This window comes from Pantherophis guttatus, chromosome 7, assembly GCF_059756535.1.
Source record: "Pantherophis guttatus breed Tessera chromosome 7, ASM5975653v1, whole genome shotgun sequence".
Taxonomy (NCBI): Eukaryota; Metazoa; Chordata; class Lepidosauria; order Squamata; family Colubridae; genus Pantherophis; species Pantherophis guttatus.
Genome location: NC_142069.1, coordinates 32,884,585 through 32,904,029, shown reverse-complemented (window position 1 = coordinate 32,904,029; position 19,445 = coordinate 32,884,585). Strand labels below are relative to the sequence as shown.

At 38.1% G+C, this 19,445-nt stretch overlaps 1 protein-coding gene and 1 long non-coding RNA gene across 4 annotated transcripts in view; one reads left to right on the top strand and one right to left on the bottom strand.

Moving 5' to 3' along the window:
- Positions 1–1,326, top strand: part of LOC117655470 (uncharacterized) — a 7,470-nt gene extending 6,144 nt beyond the window's left edge. For both annotated transcript variants that reach the window (XR_015728721.1, XR_004588676.3), the window contains exon 4: positions 1,206–1,326. This is a non-coding gene — a long non-coding RNA (uncharacterized LOC117655470). The remainder of the gene's footprint in view (positions 1–1,205) is intronic.
- On the bottom strand, positions 1,315–19,445 carry SEPTIN3 (septin 3). Of its 2 annotated transcripts, none has more exons than XM_087873132.1 (10): positions 18,533–19,445; positions 12,524–12,715; positions 10,623–10,751; positions 9,272–9,353; positions 7,740–7,877; positions 6,750–6,867; positions 6,534–6,629; positions 5,735–5,834; positions 4,324–4,375; positions 1,315–2,967 (listed from the first exon to the last, which is right to left on the bottom strand). In XM_087873132.1, the coding sequence occupies exons 1-10, from the start codon at positions 19,443–19,445 to the stop codon at positions 2,832–2,834; spliced, it is 1,956 nt and encodes a 651-aa protein (XP_087729258.1). In that variant the 3' UTR covers positions 1,315–2,831. The 2 variants fall into 2 exon arrangements, with proteins under 2 accessions (XP_087729258.1, XP_034258866.1); XM_034402975.2 differs by lacking the exon at positions 18,533–19,445 and adding an exon at positions 16,049–16,460.

The following is a 19,445-nucleotide window of genomic DNA, read 5'->3' as shown; positions in this document are numbered from 1 at the left end:
ATGGATTTACCCAAAATGTAGCGAGGATTCAATGATCTCTCTCTCTCTCTCTCTCTCTCTCTCACACACACACACACACACACACACACACACACTTGTCCCTCTCATTCTTATGTTTGAGTGATTGCTTCAGTCAAATATTATTTGGATTAATATTTCATATTAAGCCACAGTTTGATTAACTGTAATGAATAAGCAATAATAGGTTAGGATCCCACATACTGCAACATCATAAACTATGCTACAGTCTAGAATGGCTAAGTTCACATCATATGGTAAATCAAAATCAAATCACATAACTTATAGTAATATATATGTGAACCCAGACTATATTAAGATCTATTGAAATAAATCCAAAATTATAGCAAACATTTTCTTATTAATTACTAATATAGTCTTGAGGTTTTATGGAGAGTCCAAACAACTACTTCTGCTAAGGCTTGGAATCTTGAAGGATTCCAAATACACTCCCCCCCCCCTTTTTTTTGACTTAATGGAAGAGGATTAAATTCCATTGGATGAAACCAGACTTAAAAATCAAAGAATATCTGAAAAGAAGGCTCCAACAAACCACTTCTATGCTATTTTTTTTAGAAAAGTACATTATTCTTAACTTGGAGGAGACCTGACATTTATCTAAGCTAGGAACAAAAAATCAAAACATTTATTCTTTGATTAAGTTTGTTAATTTAAGTAGTTATTATATACCACATAGTTATGCATACTGCAAAAAAATCATGTATATTGTATTTTGTAGAACTCGATATGTGGTAGTTAATTTTTCCAGATTGCTATACCCAAAAATCTATTTGGAAGGACTGAAAACATTTTATGGATGAATTTACAGACAATTTTTCTATATTGTGATGACATCTTCTGCTCCATTTCTGATCAGATTTTAATCATTTGTAAATTCAAGAATTTTTGTTGGATTTTTGTTATTGTGGCTCCAATTCAATAAAATATCCTCGCTAAGGAGATTCTTAATCCATGGAACTTTAGTTTTACTGATTAAACTTTGATTTTTAATTTAGTGTTTGCTGTCTTAGAATTGTTTGAATTAAGCAATAAATTATATAACATCAGCTACAAATTTTATTCCATTTCTAATATTTCTGTGATATATTTTAAAGAGCCTTATCCTATCATAAAGAGCAGACACTCTTTATGTAAAGAATTCTGTGTGCAATTCTTGTCTTCTTCAGGATTGGATGGGAAGAACTCGTGCTTCAACACCTAGGAAGCCACTACCAAATAAGACAAACAGTACAAAACTGGATGGGACAATCATCAGATTCAGCTAAAAACAGCTTATTTTGTTCTCTGTATTGTTTAATGTTTTTGTTAGCCCATTTCCACTATGGAGAACTCCATAGAAGGAACATTTGACCTTGATATGCACATTTAAAAATGAAAGAGGGCTATTTTCCCCCCAAAAAGTGGGGTTACAATGGTTAATAATCGTGATATTTTGGGAGACAGCATGAAACAGCAAACATGGTGGCTCTGTATGTGGCAGTGAAATTTTGATCCTCACAAGTCACTTCTGTTTTCTGTTTCTATCCACAGCGTTTGAACATATAAACTATATGTTTATAAACATATAAACATATAAACCTGCTTTTGCTTAAAAAAAGAGAACAAAGCAGAAGTTCTAAGGATTAGATTACTTTGGCCAAATTCCATATTTGGAAATCAGCAGTACAATTTGCAGTTGAATGAAAGCTGACTGCCTAGGCAAACTTACAAGGATCTGAGTCAGAATTAAAATGCCACATTTTAGGATGAAAGAAGGATGTGTAAATATCCTTCTGAACAGTGTCTTAGTATGGAACAGCTACAGCATCTTTCCCATAGTCTGTGGGTTATAGAGGACACAAAGGCACAGTTGGAAATGTTGCATTGTTTCCTTTCCAGCTGCCTCAGACACCTAGAGGGATTGTTCCATTACTGTAATATCAAAACTTTATTAGGGTAGGTCTGACAATATCATGTGCCAGATTTTGGGGAGTGGACAGTATGTGTGTATGAATCTGAGATACATAATGGTGATTTAAGGAATATTGTGGTACTGTTAAAAAAGTTATTTCCCCTGTCCTAAGAAAACAATATTTCCAGATTAGCTTTTATCTCTCTATAATAATTTGCCTCCTATGATAATGAGAAAGAAATGGGTAAAAAACCTGACATTCTTATCTACACCTGCTTATTAATTATAACTAAACACATTTACTTGGCAACTAATTCCTCCCACTGATTTCATTACACTTACTTTTACAGAAGTGCCTGTAAGATCCCAATCTCAGTCTAACTTTAACATTTCTACATTGAGAAGTGAATTTATAACACAAACCATCAACCACAATGCAAAGTATCCAGACCTGGAACGCTTGCATCCAAAGTATGTCTCTGTTTTCATCACACTGCTCAGCAAATTGATCTCATTTCCTACCAACCCTTGGAGGTGCTTCACATGCTCTCACAGTTTGCGTCACGTCCAGGATTTTTTTTACATTTCCCACAATCAGGATGCATAACTGAGTACTGGAAAACAATGGAAGACTAGAATTTTGTGTACAAAATTAATAAAAATAATAATAATGATGGACAAAAATGCCAAATCCAATCTAAACCTCTGACTGTGCAACCAACCACAACAAGATGAGGACATATAGGGAAAGTGGGAAATCCATATCCAGTTTCTTTCCCCCATGCACTCATGAAGGATATCCCATATGCTTCTAAGAGAGGCCTGGATTCAAATAAAAAGATAGAATGAAAGAAATAGTTAATATGCTTCTGAATATTAACTAAACAACAATATTTATCATTCACAAATTGCTTTCATGATTTTCTTCTGTCTCTACGGTCACTGGGGGGAGTCCCCCATTGTCATTCAGTCGTTTCGCCCTGTAAGTTTCATAGTGGATGTTGTGAGTGACTTCTTTTAGGTCTTGAAGGTGGGTCCTAAAGAACAAGTGAAAAAAAGGTGAAAGGAGACAAAAAGTGTATCCTGTTACAATACAGAAATACAAGAGCACATATGTTCCTATTCCGTTATTTATTTAATATGGCAAATGGTCAAATTATCCAACAATATTAGCTCTTATATTTAAATTGTTTAAAGACTATTTTCTTGCATTTTCATCTTTCAGAATTGTAATATATCCGTGATGGCGAACCTATGGCACGGGTGCCACAGGTGGCACGCGGAGCCATATTGGTGGGCACGCGAGTGTTGCCCTAGCTCAGCTCCAGCGCACATGCATGCACCGGCCAACTGATTTTCAGGCCTTCCGGTCCCACCGGAAGTCGGGAAACTGTCTGTTTCTGGCTCCTGGAAGGCCTCCGGGGGGATGGGGAAGACTGTTTTGCCCTCCCCAGGCTCCTAGAAAGCCTCTGGAGCCTGGGGAGGGGGGAAAACGGGCCTACCGGGCCCACCGGGCCATCATGTGCCAAAAGCAGGGAGAACTGTGGGGGGGGGTCACGTGCGCATGCGTGGGATGGCGGGGCATATTGAATTATGGATGTGGGCACCTGCACCCGTGACCCCCCTGCTCCCCCCACTTTTGGCACGCAATGGCAAAAAGGTTAGCCATCACTGTAATATATGATTGATAAATTTCTGTAACCCTTTTTAGAACTCTAACCATAACTGTAAGACATTATCACATCTTGTGGCAGAACATTTCTTAAGTGTCTATTATTTGAAGAAGTATTTTGTTTGTTCTAAATTTGTCCTATATTGTGCTCATGAAAAATCTAGCCAGCCTAATGAACTATAAACAATAGGGAGCAACTGAGAAAAAAGAAATATTTACACCTCTCCTTTTTATTACTTCATTTGTTCCCATCCTATGCAAGGTGGGAGGAGATTAGCAAGTTCTTTGTTGGAAATATAATCTTTGAGGTATGATAGGTCATTTAAATATTCAAAGTTACAGTAAAAATATGTTCCATTCGCACATATGTGCTAGTCGTTCCCGACTCTAGAGGGCGGTGCTCATCTCTAGAGGGTGGTCCCCATTTTTCTACTTGCATTTTTACGTGCTTTCGAACTGCTAGGTTGGCAGAAGTTGGGACAAATAACGGGAGCTCACCCCATTACATGGCACTAGGGATTTGAACCACTGAACTGCCGACCTTTTGATTGACAAGCTCAGGGTCTTAGCCACTGAGCCACTGCATCCCTATGAAGTTACAGTAAACTTCCCCAAAGATCAGTTTAATGCTATAGTATGGCAATAGCTTATTTAATTTTTTCAATTTATTTCAGTAAATTATTCCAGTTGAATAGGCAACACCTTTAAAAGTCATTCTCACCTAATGACAAAATCTCGTAGTAGAGCAAATTCACAATGGGTGAGATTTTCCACTGTAAATAAAGGAAATTACAATTATCATACCTTAGATAAGAATACAGTAATAGAATCACAAAACTGAATGGAAATCTTGAAGGCCAATCCTTGCCTGAAGCAGCACTAATGTAAGAGGATATCTTGCCATTCTTAGGTCTCTCACATTATCTGAATGGTAGTGGATTCCATAAAACATTTCACAAGAATTCCTTAGGAGAAGGAATGGCAGAACCTGGGGGCAGAGTTGGAATCTTTTCAAACTAGAATTACTACATAGCCATAGCCACAAGTGAACTAAATTCAACCCCCCCCCCTTAAGTGCTATTGACTTTTACCTAACTCTAACCAGGTGCTGACTGCTAGTTGATAAGATTCTTATGCTTAGGTATTTAGCAATAAATCAGCTTAATTGAACCTTCTCAAGTGACCTGATCTTTCACGCCTGCCAGGATGGGATCTAAAACAAAAATACCCCTCCCTAGAAGACTAGGAAAAAAATGCTTTTCCCACCAACTTCTGCCCTCAGGTTTATCAAAAACTTTTTCTGACGATTGGGGAAACCACCTGAATAATATGGGCTGCTGTGCAAAAAGTTCCAAAAATATCCACAAAGCAAGTGGAGCAGAGATTTGTGAGAAGGAGAAATTTACCTTCACTTGCCTCTTTCCACATTCTTTCCTCACTCATTCTTTTAACAACTCCTTATTTATTATAAATTATTTTATGTCAATTCAGTTACATGGTTTTAAGAGATTTATAAACAATAGCATATGAACACAAAGCAAAAATTCACTAAGCATAAAAAGTTAACATATCAGAAATTACAATCAACATGAATACTCTAGTAAAATCATGGTGTCATATATCATCAAAACAAAAAAGTAATCTATTCCTCATTTTGTGTCCTAATTCAGACTGAAAGAGTCACATTTTTAAAAGCTTCCCAAATGTTAGAATTTATTATGTATTATCCTTCCTAGTGCTTAAAACATTTAAAAGTTAATATCAAACTATTATTCATTAACTGAGATTTTCCTTGTATATTTAAAATTAAAAACTGATCTAATGGGATTTCTCTTTTTCCTGCTCACCCCCTCCCCGCCCCCAGTTATTTACAGAAAATTCACCCTTGAAAATAACTGCTGTATTTTCCTATTTTATAATTCAGTATTTCGAGTAAGCACCCCTCAATGTATTCATCCAAATCATGAATAACTAATGAATCCAATTTAATTCATTGGGGAAGATAGTGTACATGTTTATAGTCATTGACTTTTTGTGAAGAATCTTCACAAAAATTGCAACTGGTACCATTTGCAGACTGGCTGCTATAAGTGACATCTAAATAAGAAATTACAGAATAATTATTTATGTACCTTCAATGACTCCCCAAGGTGTTTTTCTTCCTAAGACTCTTTTCCCATTCACTTGATACTCTTTGTCACTGCCCACCACAGCAAATGGCATACTTTCCTGCTGAAAATACACATAGAAATTAAGTTGCTTCTTTCTAGTATAAGTAAGGATGATTTTATTATTTATTCGTTTGTTTGTATCCCACCTTTATTGTTTTTACAAATAGCATATCCAACTTCCTATTTTTCTCACAAGAACAACCCTGTGAGGTGTGTTGGGCCAAGAGAGAGAGTGACTGTCCCAAAATCACCCAGCTGGATTTCATGACTAAGTCAAGATTTGGTTCTTTCCATTTCACCTTTGTATCACATGTATCTTTATAGAATAATATGTGTATACGAGCTGTCATTGCTAGTTTCTCTCTGTACAGTATATCTATACATAGTACATGCAACGTATAATGCAAAATACATTTGAATACTAATGACTCCTTTAAGCATCTTAAGAAATAAAAAGGCAGGACATAAATATGTCTAAACTAACAATAATTAAATTAGTTTGTAAAAATGTATTTAAAAAATTATATTCTCTCACTAGATGCATAAGTTTCAAATGTATGTAAGGATAAAAATTCCTTACATTCCAACTTTGGATTCAGTCTCTAAAAGCTACATATGATCTAATTTTAATCTAGTAGAAATAATAGTTTATCAAAATCTAAAGTTTATATCTTCTCAATAACTACATACACCCATATATGTAAGATTAAACTACCTCAGAACCTACTAAAAAGGTCAATTGGAATTATAAACGGCGCACCCTGATTTTGTCATTCTCTGCTTTGTCTTCAAGGTCTTCATCAAACTCTTTCTGGGGATAAAATTCAATTCCATTGACTTCTAGTTCCTTACGGACCTGGTTAAAAAAAAGTATTTCAGGCTGAAAAGCCTATGCGAGCAGATAGCATTTCTGACCCAATCCAGAAAAATATCTGGATTGTGTGGTTTCCTAGATGCTTTCCCAAGGGAGACTCACCCTCTGTTTGAACTCAATCTTTTCTTCCAGAGTCATGGTGTCTGCCTTGGCAATAACTGGAATAATATTTACCATTTTGCTCAAATGTTTCATAAATTCCATATCCAAAGGTCGCAAACTGCAGGAAGAAGATGATTAGACAATTATAACCATCTTTACTATGGAAAAGCATCTTAATAATTCAATAATAATTAATAAAATTAATTCCTCTAATGTATTCAGCTCCAGTTTGGAAGGTGGGGGATAAGATACAGGAAACTAGCTTATCTGTAACTCCAGACCCTTTCCTATTAATTTATGGCCCTCAGGAACACACTTTGACTGGCAAAGAAAGAAAAAATAAATAAATTCTAAGCATAAAAACTTCAAGGAATAGAAAATAAGCAAAAGAAAACCTCAGGCACCTTCAGGTAAAGTGCTAAATATGAAGATTACGTAAGTGCCTGTTTTGCCAAGTACAACTCTTGTTGGCAATCATAACTGATATCAGTTACTAAAGACTATGGATAGAGCTGGTAAAATAATTATATCTGTGTGATCACACATATTAATACATTTATACATATTAAATATCTAGAAACATTGTGTTTGCCTACAGTACACTTGAATTTTGAAAATTTTATATATGAACCAGCCTTAAAATATTTTGTCCTGGAAACATGCACACAATAATTATAATGAATAGGAATAGCTCTTCTAGGTCTTCATATGCATAATAAAGTATAGAAATGCAACATATCTCAAGCATGGATTTTATTTTGACTGAAGGTTACCCCTTTCTTTTTTTTTGATCTTTGGAAGAAATATTACCACAAAATCTGTGCTGACCTAGATGACTTTAGCTGGCTGTGAAAGTTACAGGGGAAATTTATTCTAGCATCCTGTCAGTCCCAAGAGAGTATTTTTTTTCCTCCATTAATAAAACCTATCAGTGACAGTTCCCCCCTCCTCATTTTATGGACCAGCCCCAGAACTAGGAGAAATACATACGAGTGGCCTGTGGGAGAGATAAAGTAGAGGCAACAGTGGACTCTTGTATCTGGGATTCGTTTCTTTCTGGCAATATTCACCTCTTCCTTCAAGAATTTCTCATATTGCTCATTGATGTATTTTTCAATGGGCTCCCAGCTAAGCAAGCAGAAGAGATAAAGCAAACAGACAATTCTTCATTTCATATTCTGACATGGGCTAATAGGTTTTGGAGAGGAAACAAACCACAGGCAATTTTACAAGACCAAAACGATTTTTGGCAGGGTCCATTGTATAGCCTAATAATCTGACATTCTGATTTAACTGATACTACAAAATGAAATTGGAATCCTGCTAATATGATTTCAGATTTAGATTTTAGAATCTCTGTATTTTGTAATGGTGTCACCAAATTTCCCAATTATAACAAATTACTGAGGTACTTTATATATCATGTATGGAACAAAATATAGTAGATCATGCTTTATGAGCAACAAAACAAAAGTAGCTAGATAATTTTATAGGTCATGGAATAAATATCTATATGAAATTGCTAAAATGGCTAAAATGTACTAATGCTAAATTTGTTCTCTGTATGTTCTCTGAAATTATTTGTGATATTTTTATGTATGTTAAGGTGGAAATTCAAAATTGCTTTGGTTGCTTGGGGCTCTGGGGTAACACATGTTTTTCATATTGAAGTAGGGTCCTTCATGCAGCATGTCCAATTTGTCATTTAGCAGTGCAGTAAGCATAATGATGCTTATGATGGTAGAACTTTTCCTCAAAAATACCAATAGTCTCTAAGCCACTACAACTTTAAAATATAAGCAGTTTCCCAACTGCTCTTCATGTTGGCAGCATAGTAATCCACACTGAAGGGATCTTCAGTATTCCACTATTGCGACCACTTAGGGGGAAATTAACCTACTGTAATCAGTAAATCAGTTGTTAAAGATAACTTACCCAATATGAGATTACAGATAGTCCTTGATTTACAACCACAATTGGGATCGGACTTGATTTTATGACCATTTTACTGTGGTTGTTAAATGAAACATGATCATTAAGCAAATCTGGCTTCCCCATTTAGTCAGCTGGGAAGGTTGCAAATCATGACTGTGTCCACAGGGTGCCACAACCATTGTAAATGCCAGCTGGTTGCCAAGTGCCTGAATTGTAATCATGTGACTGCAGGGGAGGTGCAACAGTTGTAACTTTGAGGATAGGTTGTAAAACACTATGTCTGAAGGCATCATAATGTTAAATGAACACTCATAGGTCAAGGACTACCTATGTTAAAACTTTCCTGTTGGCATTTGTTTAGTAAATGTCATCATATCATCAAAACTATAGTTTGAAGTAACTTGGAGTACAAGGCAGATACTATATTTCTGTATGCTATTTCTGAAAATATTTGTGTCTGTGTCTACTAATCAGAATTTGCAACTGAGAATTCTACTATATTTAAAGCCTACCCACTTCTCTATTTACATGAGGAGGAAAGAAAGTTAGATTGAAACAGAAAATCAGTGAAAAATGAAAATACTTACCAATTTTCATTGTTGATCTGGTCACCAAATCCAGGGGTGTCAATAACCGTCAGCTTCATTTTGACACCACATTCTTCAATAACTGGGGGGGAAATGTTGCTGTTACTCATCTTCAAAACTAATCTCTCTCCCTCCCTCCCTCCCTTCCTCTCTCTCTCCCTCTTCCCCCCCCTTCCATTTATCCATATAAGGACAGTCCATCTCTTCACAACTACAGTATGTATAAAATTGTATGCAGCTAGGCAAACCCTCCCCCCCCGCCCCAATAACAATCACAAAGTTGATTTCCAAGATAATATTGAGGGATCAATTTCAGTATTTTGATATATTCATATAGGATTATACCTGAATAATACTGTACATTCCTGAATATGTCCTGCAAGGGTGGATGGAATAAGTAACGGATGGTATACTAGACTGGACCAACTTTTCAGAGATGTATAAATGAGGTCTTTCAGGTATATCAGTGCTTCCAAAGCTTCTATAAACCTGGCCTGATTTTCCATTATGGCCTAAACCATTTTTTTTTTTAGCCTGGAGGTTTCCTAGTATATAATAATTACACCATTGTGATTAATGTATAGTGTAGGCACTTTCACAAATGAAACAATGGTGTGTCAGTAACACTATTTGACATACAGCATTTTGCATAGAATAACAAAGTTTAGTGATGATAATAGAGCATATAAGAGGGAGATATGGAATATATCTTAAGATGGTAAAGTTTTGCATATACTGTATATACTCTTTCCAGAAGCAACCATACATATTCAAACCTGTGTCTACAGAATGGAATCAAATGTAATATACCAATCTGTGTTACTTAAGAAATGGGAGCAAAGAGATGAGGCCAGTATCACAGCATCACTGTCCCTTACATTATTATATTTCCTTTGTGTCAAGAAATATGGTTGTTTTACTTAGAGTTTCATGTTATAGGTAATTGAGCAAGGGAAGTGAGTGCAGTGAAGTCTCCTTTTGGCAAGTAGGTGGGTTGCTTTTCACATTTTAAAATTCTGCCATTGCATATCTACCCCAGGAAAACTACTGTTTTGTCTGTCAGACTACCACCCAATTTTGATTCTATTTAGCCTGGCATTTCCCCCGGAACTGGCCCTTCATCTATTAACTGGAATAGCACAGCAAATTCTTTCAGATTCTTGTCATTCTCCTGGGAGACAGAACCCAAATTACTAGATGAAGAAAAGGCAAAGAGTTCTATTTCAGTCCCTTCTTTTAAAAGCCATGCTGCTCTGACCCTAATTCCTTTTGTAGATAATAAAGAAACGGCTTAAAAGCCTGGCACAATAAGCCACAGTTTATCTGCATACTAGGAAGAACTGGCTTTTACCATGCCCAATAGCCTTGATCTCTACAGTCTTGGGGATCTTCTCCTCACGGTTCCAGCCTGAAGACTTCCTGCTTACTTGGGATTTGAACAGGGTGTTTACAAGTGTTGATTTTCCAAGTCCACTTTGGCCTAGGGGAAACAACATACAAACAATACAAAATTGGTGTTTGGCTAGTATAAATTGCTACTGTATTTGTTTGTTTGTTTATTATTATTGCTTTGACTACCAAATCCTCTCAGGGAGGTCCTTTTAATGGCTTTTTCTTCACTTGCAGAGTATACCCCCATCAATCCCAATGTTCCTCATTGATTGCACAACATAGGCCGTATCTTGTCTCAGCCCTGAGTTAAAATAGTAATAATCTTACATCAATCCTTCCTATAAGAACAGATTTATCCTGTTTAGGCCAGTTAGGTCATGCCAGTGAGCCTAAGAATACACACACAAACACACAGGATTTATATAGCTGCCTATCTCATGGAAATGACCATTTTTGCAATGTGTGATTTGGGGTATATTCTAGGCATGTGGGAAAACGTAGTTACACTCCTCACTTAAGTTACTGGCCAACTAGATATATTAACCATTAATCAGATTTTGACCAACTACCTGTCTGAAATATATGAAAACAATAACTTGGTTATCAACCCTAAGAACACAAAAGGGTGCATAATCCAGACAACCCGTTGTCTCTGTTTAAGGATCTCTGTTTAATTGTCACAGTAAATGCTGAATGGTAAACTGCTAGTGAAAAAAGGACCATTGGGTAGAGTTAAAACATAATAAACAAACACTGACAGCTTTTCTCAACTTGGTACCTTCCAGTCATGCTGGAATCAGAATTGCTGTTGCCCATGCTGGCTATGGAGCTTGAGAGCTGTAAAACTCATTTGCACATCCTCCTTGCCAGATGTGAGAAGTCTTCCCTCCCTCCCCCGCCGCTTTTTCTTGATGACAGAAGCAGGTAACTTTGTCCAAGTCCACTGTGAAGGCAACTATACCACAAAAGTTGTGTTTTCTTTATGCCTCTGCAAGTGGATTTGAACTGTCCACCTGCAGCACAACATTTCACTGTAGGCAAATACTTCTGCTCCAGTTGGCTACCATGCATTTTGGTGGGAAGACCTCTTTCCTGCTCACTGATATTTATGTCCATGTTAGCTTGGCTGCAAGGCTGGCCCCTATTCTGAAAGGATTTTCATTGATGGACAGGTAAAATGCTGGACTGCTTAACGAATGTACCCAAAGGCTGGAGTGGTCTGATATTGTGTTTTTGTTTTGTACAATTTCCTTTTCTTTAATCAGGTGAAGTTGACAAATGTTCTGCCACGTTCTTCTGGCATAAATGTCAGGAAGAACAGTAAAACTGAAATCATCTTGTGCTGGATTAGAAAATGTCAAGCACAAGAAGGAATCAATGGAGGCAGCTCAGATAAAAGCCACATTGTCTTTAAACTCCTCCCCACCCCAAAAAAAAGTAAAGATGCTTTCCTGGCATGGGTAATGTGGGGGGGGGGGGCAAGCAAGGGAATCTGTCAATCAGGGTCTGTGATTATTGCCTGGCCAACACTCTTGTCAATGTAATTTCCAACTGGTTTAAGTAGAGACAAGCAGTTTAAAACTGTCATGTGGAAGCAGCCATAGCGTAAACTTGCTTGGGGGATATTCATCTAGGCAAAGGCTGGTTTAAGCTTGGTTACTGATTGCCATAAGAGGTAATGCTAGTTCAAAAAAAAGAACTATTTAGGATGAGATACCTGTTTGGTAGGGCAACAATCAGTAGCAGAAGTAGAGCCTCAAGGAAATAGTCATGCTTGTAGGAAATGCTGCAAGGCAACCTCAAAGAGAGTACCCAGATGAAGTCTCTCCTACCCCAAGCCTGTGAACCAATCTTTCCTACCTACAACCATGATGTTGAAGTCAAATCCGGTTTTCATGGTCTTCTTCCGCATTTGCTCTATGATAGTGTCAATCCCAATGTAACCCAGTAGGTTGGAATTAATACTGACAGGTTTCATTGGTACTACCGGCTTTTGCCGTGGCTCTGGTACCAGTTCAGACATAACTGCTTCAGACTTGGTATCTGCTGAACCTACAGATGGAAGGAAAATAAAAATTAAATTATGTGCCACAAGCAAGTTGAATATAATAAGCACTGGTTCTTGGGGTTGATATTCCTGACCACTGCCCTGTCTTGAGAATGGGTCATTGACATACTTTGACATTGTCCTCTGCCTGACCCAGATCATCAGGAAAGCAATTTCCACCTGTCTTTTTTTCTGTTGTACATTAACTGCCAGTTCAAATGGTGCTGTTCAGTTCACCTATTGAATTTGACTTCACTGTGGGGGCTCTTTTCATGTTCCCATTAAGTTGCCCACTGAAGTGGTATTCAACTATCTACTTGTGGTTGCCCACTTTTGGATTGCTGGGTCGGCAGGAACTGGAACGAATGACTAGAGCTCACACTGCCATACGTCAGCAACTGGGTCTCAAACATGAACCTGCCAATCATCAGAACAGTGTGCTAACCACATGAGCCACCATGCACTACTACTACTACTACTACTACTACTACTACTACTACTACTACTCTACTAAAAATAATTATTTGGATTGATCGGCTACCTCTACTTGATTGCCTTGGATTGTTTGGATTAAAATGGCCATGCTATTTCCCAATTTATTATTCCTTGCTGGGAGTTATGGGACTTGCAGGCCAATGTATCTGAGAGACTGAAAAAGATCCAAAACATTATTCATTGACAGGAACATTCCTCCTCTGAATAATTCTTTTTCCTATTATTTTCAACTGCCGTTTGCACTGAATCTTCAGCCCTGCTTCAATAAATGGGTAATGTTGTTTAAGACTGATGTCAGACTTTACTTTACTATAGAAAAGAATCTGCAGATGTGGGAGCCAAATTGAGCTAGCCAAACAGAATTGGCAATTTTTTTAATCATTTCCCAATCTCAGTTTGTGATATAATTTGTGGGTTACTAGAGAACTTTTTCTTCGTCATTTTTTAAATGAGAACTCCAAGAGCACCCATAGGGTTGGGAGTGGTGGGGCAGGATCAAAAAATTGATGGCAGCTCCAGTTAACCATGCTGATAGTCATGGCACTGTCTTGCTTCTTCCCCCTGCTATCACAGCTTAGCTCATGGAAGTACACCATGTCATATGCTTGTCTTGCATAGGCATAATACGTTTAAATATTTGTCTTTAGAACAAAATACTTATTCAATTCAGTTTCTCCAAACCCTTGGAAGTCACACAGTGGAGTTGTTGCCAAACTTAAATTAGTCTGTCTGTCTGTCTGGTTCTTTCTTTCTTTCTTTCTTTCTTTCTTTCTTTCTTTCTTTCTTTCTTTCTATCTCATCTCTCCCTCCCTCCCTCCCTCCCTTCCATCTATCTATAACATCTGCTGTCCCACACATACATGGAAACCATTCTTCTCTCCTCTTGGCTTTTGCCTGAGTAGCTTCAGAAGATAGAGCATAAACAATATGCCATTTTTCTTGGTGTGTGTGGAAATCTTCACTTATAGGATCTCAAAAGGAAATTGAACATATCCCAGGAACCAAGCTTTTGATACTTAGATTATTTCCTTATAGTTTTCTAATTGTCAGTCTTTAAAAACTCTATCGTAGGCAATTAAAGAGTCACATGATAACAGAGGTTTCCAAAAGTGCTTCCAACTGCTCCCACTGCTACCAATCAAAGCATATTATGAAGTTGCTTTCTCTTTCTCCTCTTTCCCACTTCCATCTTCCCATCTCTCCTTTGTCTTCTAACTTCATGTCAGAGGGAAGAAAGTACTCACACCAGGGGAAGCCACTTTTATTAACAGAAAGTCTAATCTAAAACAGTCCAGAACTGAGAAACTATTTTTTAAATTTCTATGCAATGCAAAAAACATGTAGGTTTTAGAAGAAACTCTTCTCAAGTAGGTCACAAACTCATTTTTATAAAAGAAACGGATGAAATCAAGACTCTGTTACTTCCCAAATGCTCAGGACTAAAGTTTCAAAGCTATTGGATTTCAAAAAAAGGGATCCTGAGCTTTGCAGAATCTTTTATATTGTGAGTAATCCCTTCACATGGCTTCTCAGGAGATCTGAATAGTGACTTCTATTTTTAAATTATTAAAGAAATCACTGCACAGTCTTATTCATGCCTTTGCAAAAGTAAGTCCTCTGAAACACAGTGGGCTTCACTCCCACAGATATCTATAACAGATGGCTGTCTCTGTCTTAGCCTGTTCGAGCTTTTGAAACTGGAGCTGATTCTGTCAACAGTTAGTCTCCTATCTTTTTTCATACTATATTGAAGCTATGTTGAAATGTAGGAAAAGACTTGTGCCATAGTTCTGTGAATAGATTTTTATATACTGCAAAAAGACTGGTTCAGTGTAAATGGGAAAAATCCATCCATGCTAGATACCCAATGAGGTCAGTGCCCTGATTAGGATGAACTTGCTGATTAATGTGAGATGGCTTACTGTGTTTCTGTGAAAGACAGTAGGATACATTTCTTTGCCTATGGTGGTGTAAATTAAAAGCAGGTTTTCCACCCAGCAATTTCAAATTACCATAAAATATCTGCAACTAATTATAATACCAGTCATATTTCTTTCTCTAGTTTCCCTAACCTGGTTTCTTCTCCAGATAGACAGTGCTACAACTTCCATCATTCCTAGCCAGAAGAACCACAATGAACGGGGAGGGTAGGAAGTGTTAGTTCAACTGACTTGGGTGGCTTTAGTTTTGGAAAAACTGCCTTAGTCTGACAGTTCTTTGTATTTGCTCATTTATTATCCCTCCCATTCTTTCTCCTCTGCTAATGTATGGACGTTCTGTTCCTGTTATCCAACCCCAATCCCATCACACCCCTTTTTCCCCCCTTTCCTCTGATCCAGAGTTGTTTCCACTGCCCAGCATTCTAAGTCATACCGGTCTGTCATCCACAATTACCCACCGAACAGCCATAGACCAATACATTTTGCCATGCTGAAGGTTCCCATTACCATCCCTCCATCCCTGTTCCAGGCTCAGTCCCTGAGGATTCTCATGTGGGTTCAAATGTTAGCTGCAGCTGCAAATTGGTACTCACACCCCTGGGCCAGCTGGGATGAATGAATGCCCTCCTTCACAAAAGCCTCAGTGTCTGATGCTCAGCAGCAGCAGGCGGCTGCTCCTGCTTCCCTCTTGATACCAGATGGAAAAGATGAACAAGAAATGTAGCGTCTCCTTTTGGCAGGCTTCTCTGGGGAGTCTTGAATTAAAGCAGTGGTCAGTCTCCATTCCAAACCCAAATGCATGGTTGAGCTGAGAGCGCATGCAAGAGCACAGCATCCCTTCCTGCATCTCTGAGCTCAGCCAGATCCAGAAAGAGCGTGCAAACCCCTGCAGGAACCACCTACCTTTGAACATGAATCTTTCTTTGTCTCTGGCTGTGAACCTTCGGGTGGGGTTTCTCCTGACTTTTTCCTGCCCCACGGGTGCCTATGAGATTCTGGTCGTCTTTGTTTTTTCCGTAAGTGTCCGTACCCCTTTTTCTTTTCTTCTCCAATGGATATTTCAGATAAGCAAAAGATGCTGCTGCTACTGCTGTTACCACGATCACGTGATCTGAATATTAAACATCGCTGCAAAATCTCCCCCACACTCTGCCTCTCTCTCTTCCCAGGATCCAGAGCATTATCATTCAAGCATCTGGGAGACCTTGATTGGATTGATGTGCATTAAATTGTGCACTGGCTTCTGAAGGGAGGTGCTGCTGGGATATGAGGGTTAGCAGTAGCCTGGAACATGTCCCCTCCCCATCACATATATAAATGTTTCCTTCTCTGCCTGGTCTCAACACCCTCCTTCCTTCTCTCTGTTCCCAGGCAGCATTCATATGGCTTTGTTTGCCGAGTATCTCTAGAGGCAGACACTAGTTAATGTATGAGGATCATTAACCCCTTCATCAATCATAGCATTCACATGTAAGGAAAAGAGGAAATTTATTTCACATCTAAGTATTCAGGGATTTTCATCTTGGCACTTGCTTTCAAGAAGGTTATGATAAATCTTGTGACATTTTGCATCCACTCATCGTCACAAGATGCTGACAACAATAAGAGGTAATAAGATACTGTATGACAAGACATGGTATATGTCAGCGATGATTTTACATGTCAACAATAATGCAGGCAGGGAGAAATCTGCCTTTGTGTCAATCTAAGTAATGCATATTGGTGTGTCTCCATGTGTTTGTAGGCATCTACATCATGTATGTGAATTTGCACAGTTGTCACAGTAAGCATAAATGCCTTAGAAAAAACATCTGGCATCTGTACTTACTTTGACAATATGCAGAGACCTATTTGCAATGGGAAACACTGATCCAAGATAAACTCTACAAAACACATACAGTATATATTGCTTCATGTGAAATTTATATATGTGTGAATTTCATGAGCAGGCATGACTTTATGGTAAATATGTTAACATATGTATTTGAAAATCTCACACGTGATATCTGATGCCCATAGGCAAGATTTCTTAAAATATAAAATATTCTGGGTGCTAAAGGAAACACTAGGAATCTGTATAACTGGACCAGATGTCTGCACAGTAATTTCCCAATCAGCTGGAATGAACCATATTCACTGAATTCATTATTTTCTCATTTCATATTTGGAGAACAAGAGTTCAGAATGGAGATGGATCTAATTTGGAGTCAGGATTGTGGATATTATGTGCATTGAACAGGAGAGCTAGGCTACAGAGAAACTGTATCTGACTATTAAGTAGAGTGCATGTCAGGGTGCAACAGCTCTCAGATCCGGCTGTTAGAATTCCTATCTAGAGTGGAAAAGAGACCTCCTGGAGAATGTGGTGCTGAAAAACATCTACCAGTCAGCACACTTTTCTTCAACTAGGTTCTACCAGATACCATTTCTGACATTTCTAGTTAATGTTCTCCATATTATTTGAAAAAACTGAAATATATGAGGAAAAGAACAAGTAGAAGAAAGTTGCTATAGACAAGACTGACTTAGATGGACCAATTGTTTTATATCAGGCAGATTCTACTATCTGTGCTACACTGTCTAATCTGGAACATGAACAAATGTTCACAGATGTATTATGACCCTTCCTTCACTAAGCTCAGGCTCTCATAGGTGAACCAATCACTTACTGTGTTCACAGACAATTGGAGTAATATCTATTCTGCTCTTAATCAGAGGTCTCTTAGAAATGGCTATTGTCACTTAACAGTACAGCACTATATGACAGTACAGTCACTTCAATTGAAATGATATTGAGTAGCGTAAAAGTATCAGATGAGATAAAGAACCGGTCTGATGTGAGTGTAGTGATTAAATCATTGATTTGCTGCAATGTGATTAACTGTTTTGTTTGGTCTGAATATGGATTTCAATAGACTTCCTACATTGACTGAAATTCTAGAGTGGGAGTTCAACTTATCTGGAGGGCAGAAAGTTGGAGAATGCTAGTTTTAAAATACTACATATTTAATGCTTATATTTTAAAACCACTTTAGAATGCTATGTTCTTATTGTCTGTCCTTTTCTATATAGATAATCCTCGATTTACGATCACAATTTTGGGCTTAATTGTGGTCGTATGTCGAGGACTACCTGTAATATGAAAAACAAAACAAAACAATGATACAGATAACTCTTGTGTGTGAATTGGATCTGATTTTATATTTCTGCAGAGCTGTTGCTCTAAGATAATAAAACATTATTCTGTCCAACGAGAAGGTGCGTCTCAGGTAGGACCAACGCCCCTTTCATGGAACATGCAATCCATAGTATGCCATTATTAACTGAGAGACTACAACCATTGATTTCATATACTGTATATATGCAATAATATGTAGCAGCACTTACCATTTTGGGATTTACATTCTGACTCAGTTGCATTTACCACAGAAATGGTTGTAGAATTTTTCATAAAAGAGTGGTCCATACTAGCTTGCTCTTCAGGACACTCCTGAGGAAAGGGAGGGAGTATCTTAACAGGCCCTGATAAGCCCCTGAGTGTAACTCTTGGAATGCCGTTTCTGGCCATGAAAACCTGGGCTTCATGTATAGTTTCTACCAGGATAGAATTCATGAGATCCTTTCCCATGGTTTGGGTATGTCTCTGACATGATGGAAAGCTATCAAAGCCTATTTTTTTCACCGAATCTGGTGTTTCTGTCTCTGAAATCTGGATTGCATCGTCAAGAGACGAGTTGACTTGTGCATCAGGAATGAACTCAACTGTACTCTCTGGCAAGGTTTGTGGTCCAGATAGCAGCTGAGGACATGGCAAAGGCTGTTTCTTGAAACTCCCTGGTGTTTCCTCCATTGAAGATACCTTCTGGAATTCTCTTCTTGCCATGGGATGCCAAATGAGTTGCCGGCTGGTTGGAGGAATGCTGTTGCTTTGATGAAAAGTAAAAGATATGGAGCTGAGTTTCTGTTGTTCCAAACCATTAGCTGCTGTCTGCTGAAGTGACTGGTATCTAGTGGAAGGAGGACATGAAACCTGAGTGTCATGGCTCCCTGGAGATTTAGGAGAAAGAAGCCTAGAAGCAGGCCTGGGAATCCCTTTGCCTTTAGCCAGAAGAGTCTGTTTTGGAGAACCTTGCACGAATAAGGACTTCTTTTTCAAGCTAGGGTTAACAGACCCTAAACCACCAGTCCCAGGTGAGCGAGCTGAACATCCTGGAATGCTGTTGCAATGAGAGGAGGCACCTAAGACTGGGATACACCTTTGGATCCTGTGTGGGGAGGGAGTACAACCTTTATCCATCAT

What these genes read in the sequence shown, in the direction of transcription:
- SEPTIN3 (XM_087873132.1), bottom strand. Translation starts at nt 19,445, where the DNA reads ATGATGGATAAAGGTTGTACTCCCTCCCCACACAGGATCCAAAGGTGT. An exon ending in GATCAAGGCTATTGGGCATG is followed by an intron (nt 9,354 to 10,622) that starts GTAAAAGCCAGT and finishes TTTCCCCCCCAG; the next exon opens with TTATTGAAGAATGTGGTGTC. An exon ending in ACCTTGGGGAGTCATTGAAG is followed by an intron (nt 4,376 to 5,734) that starts GTACATAAATAA and finishes CTTTATTTACAG; the next exon opens with TGGAAAATCTCACCCATTGT.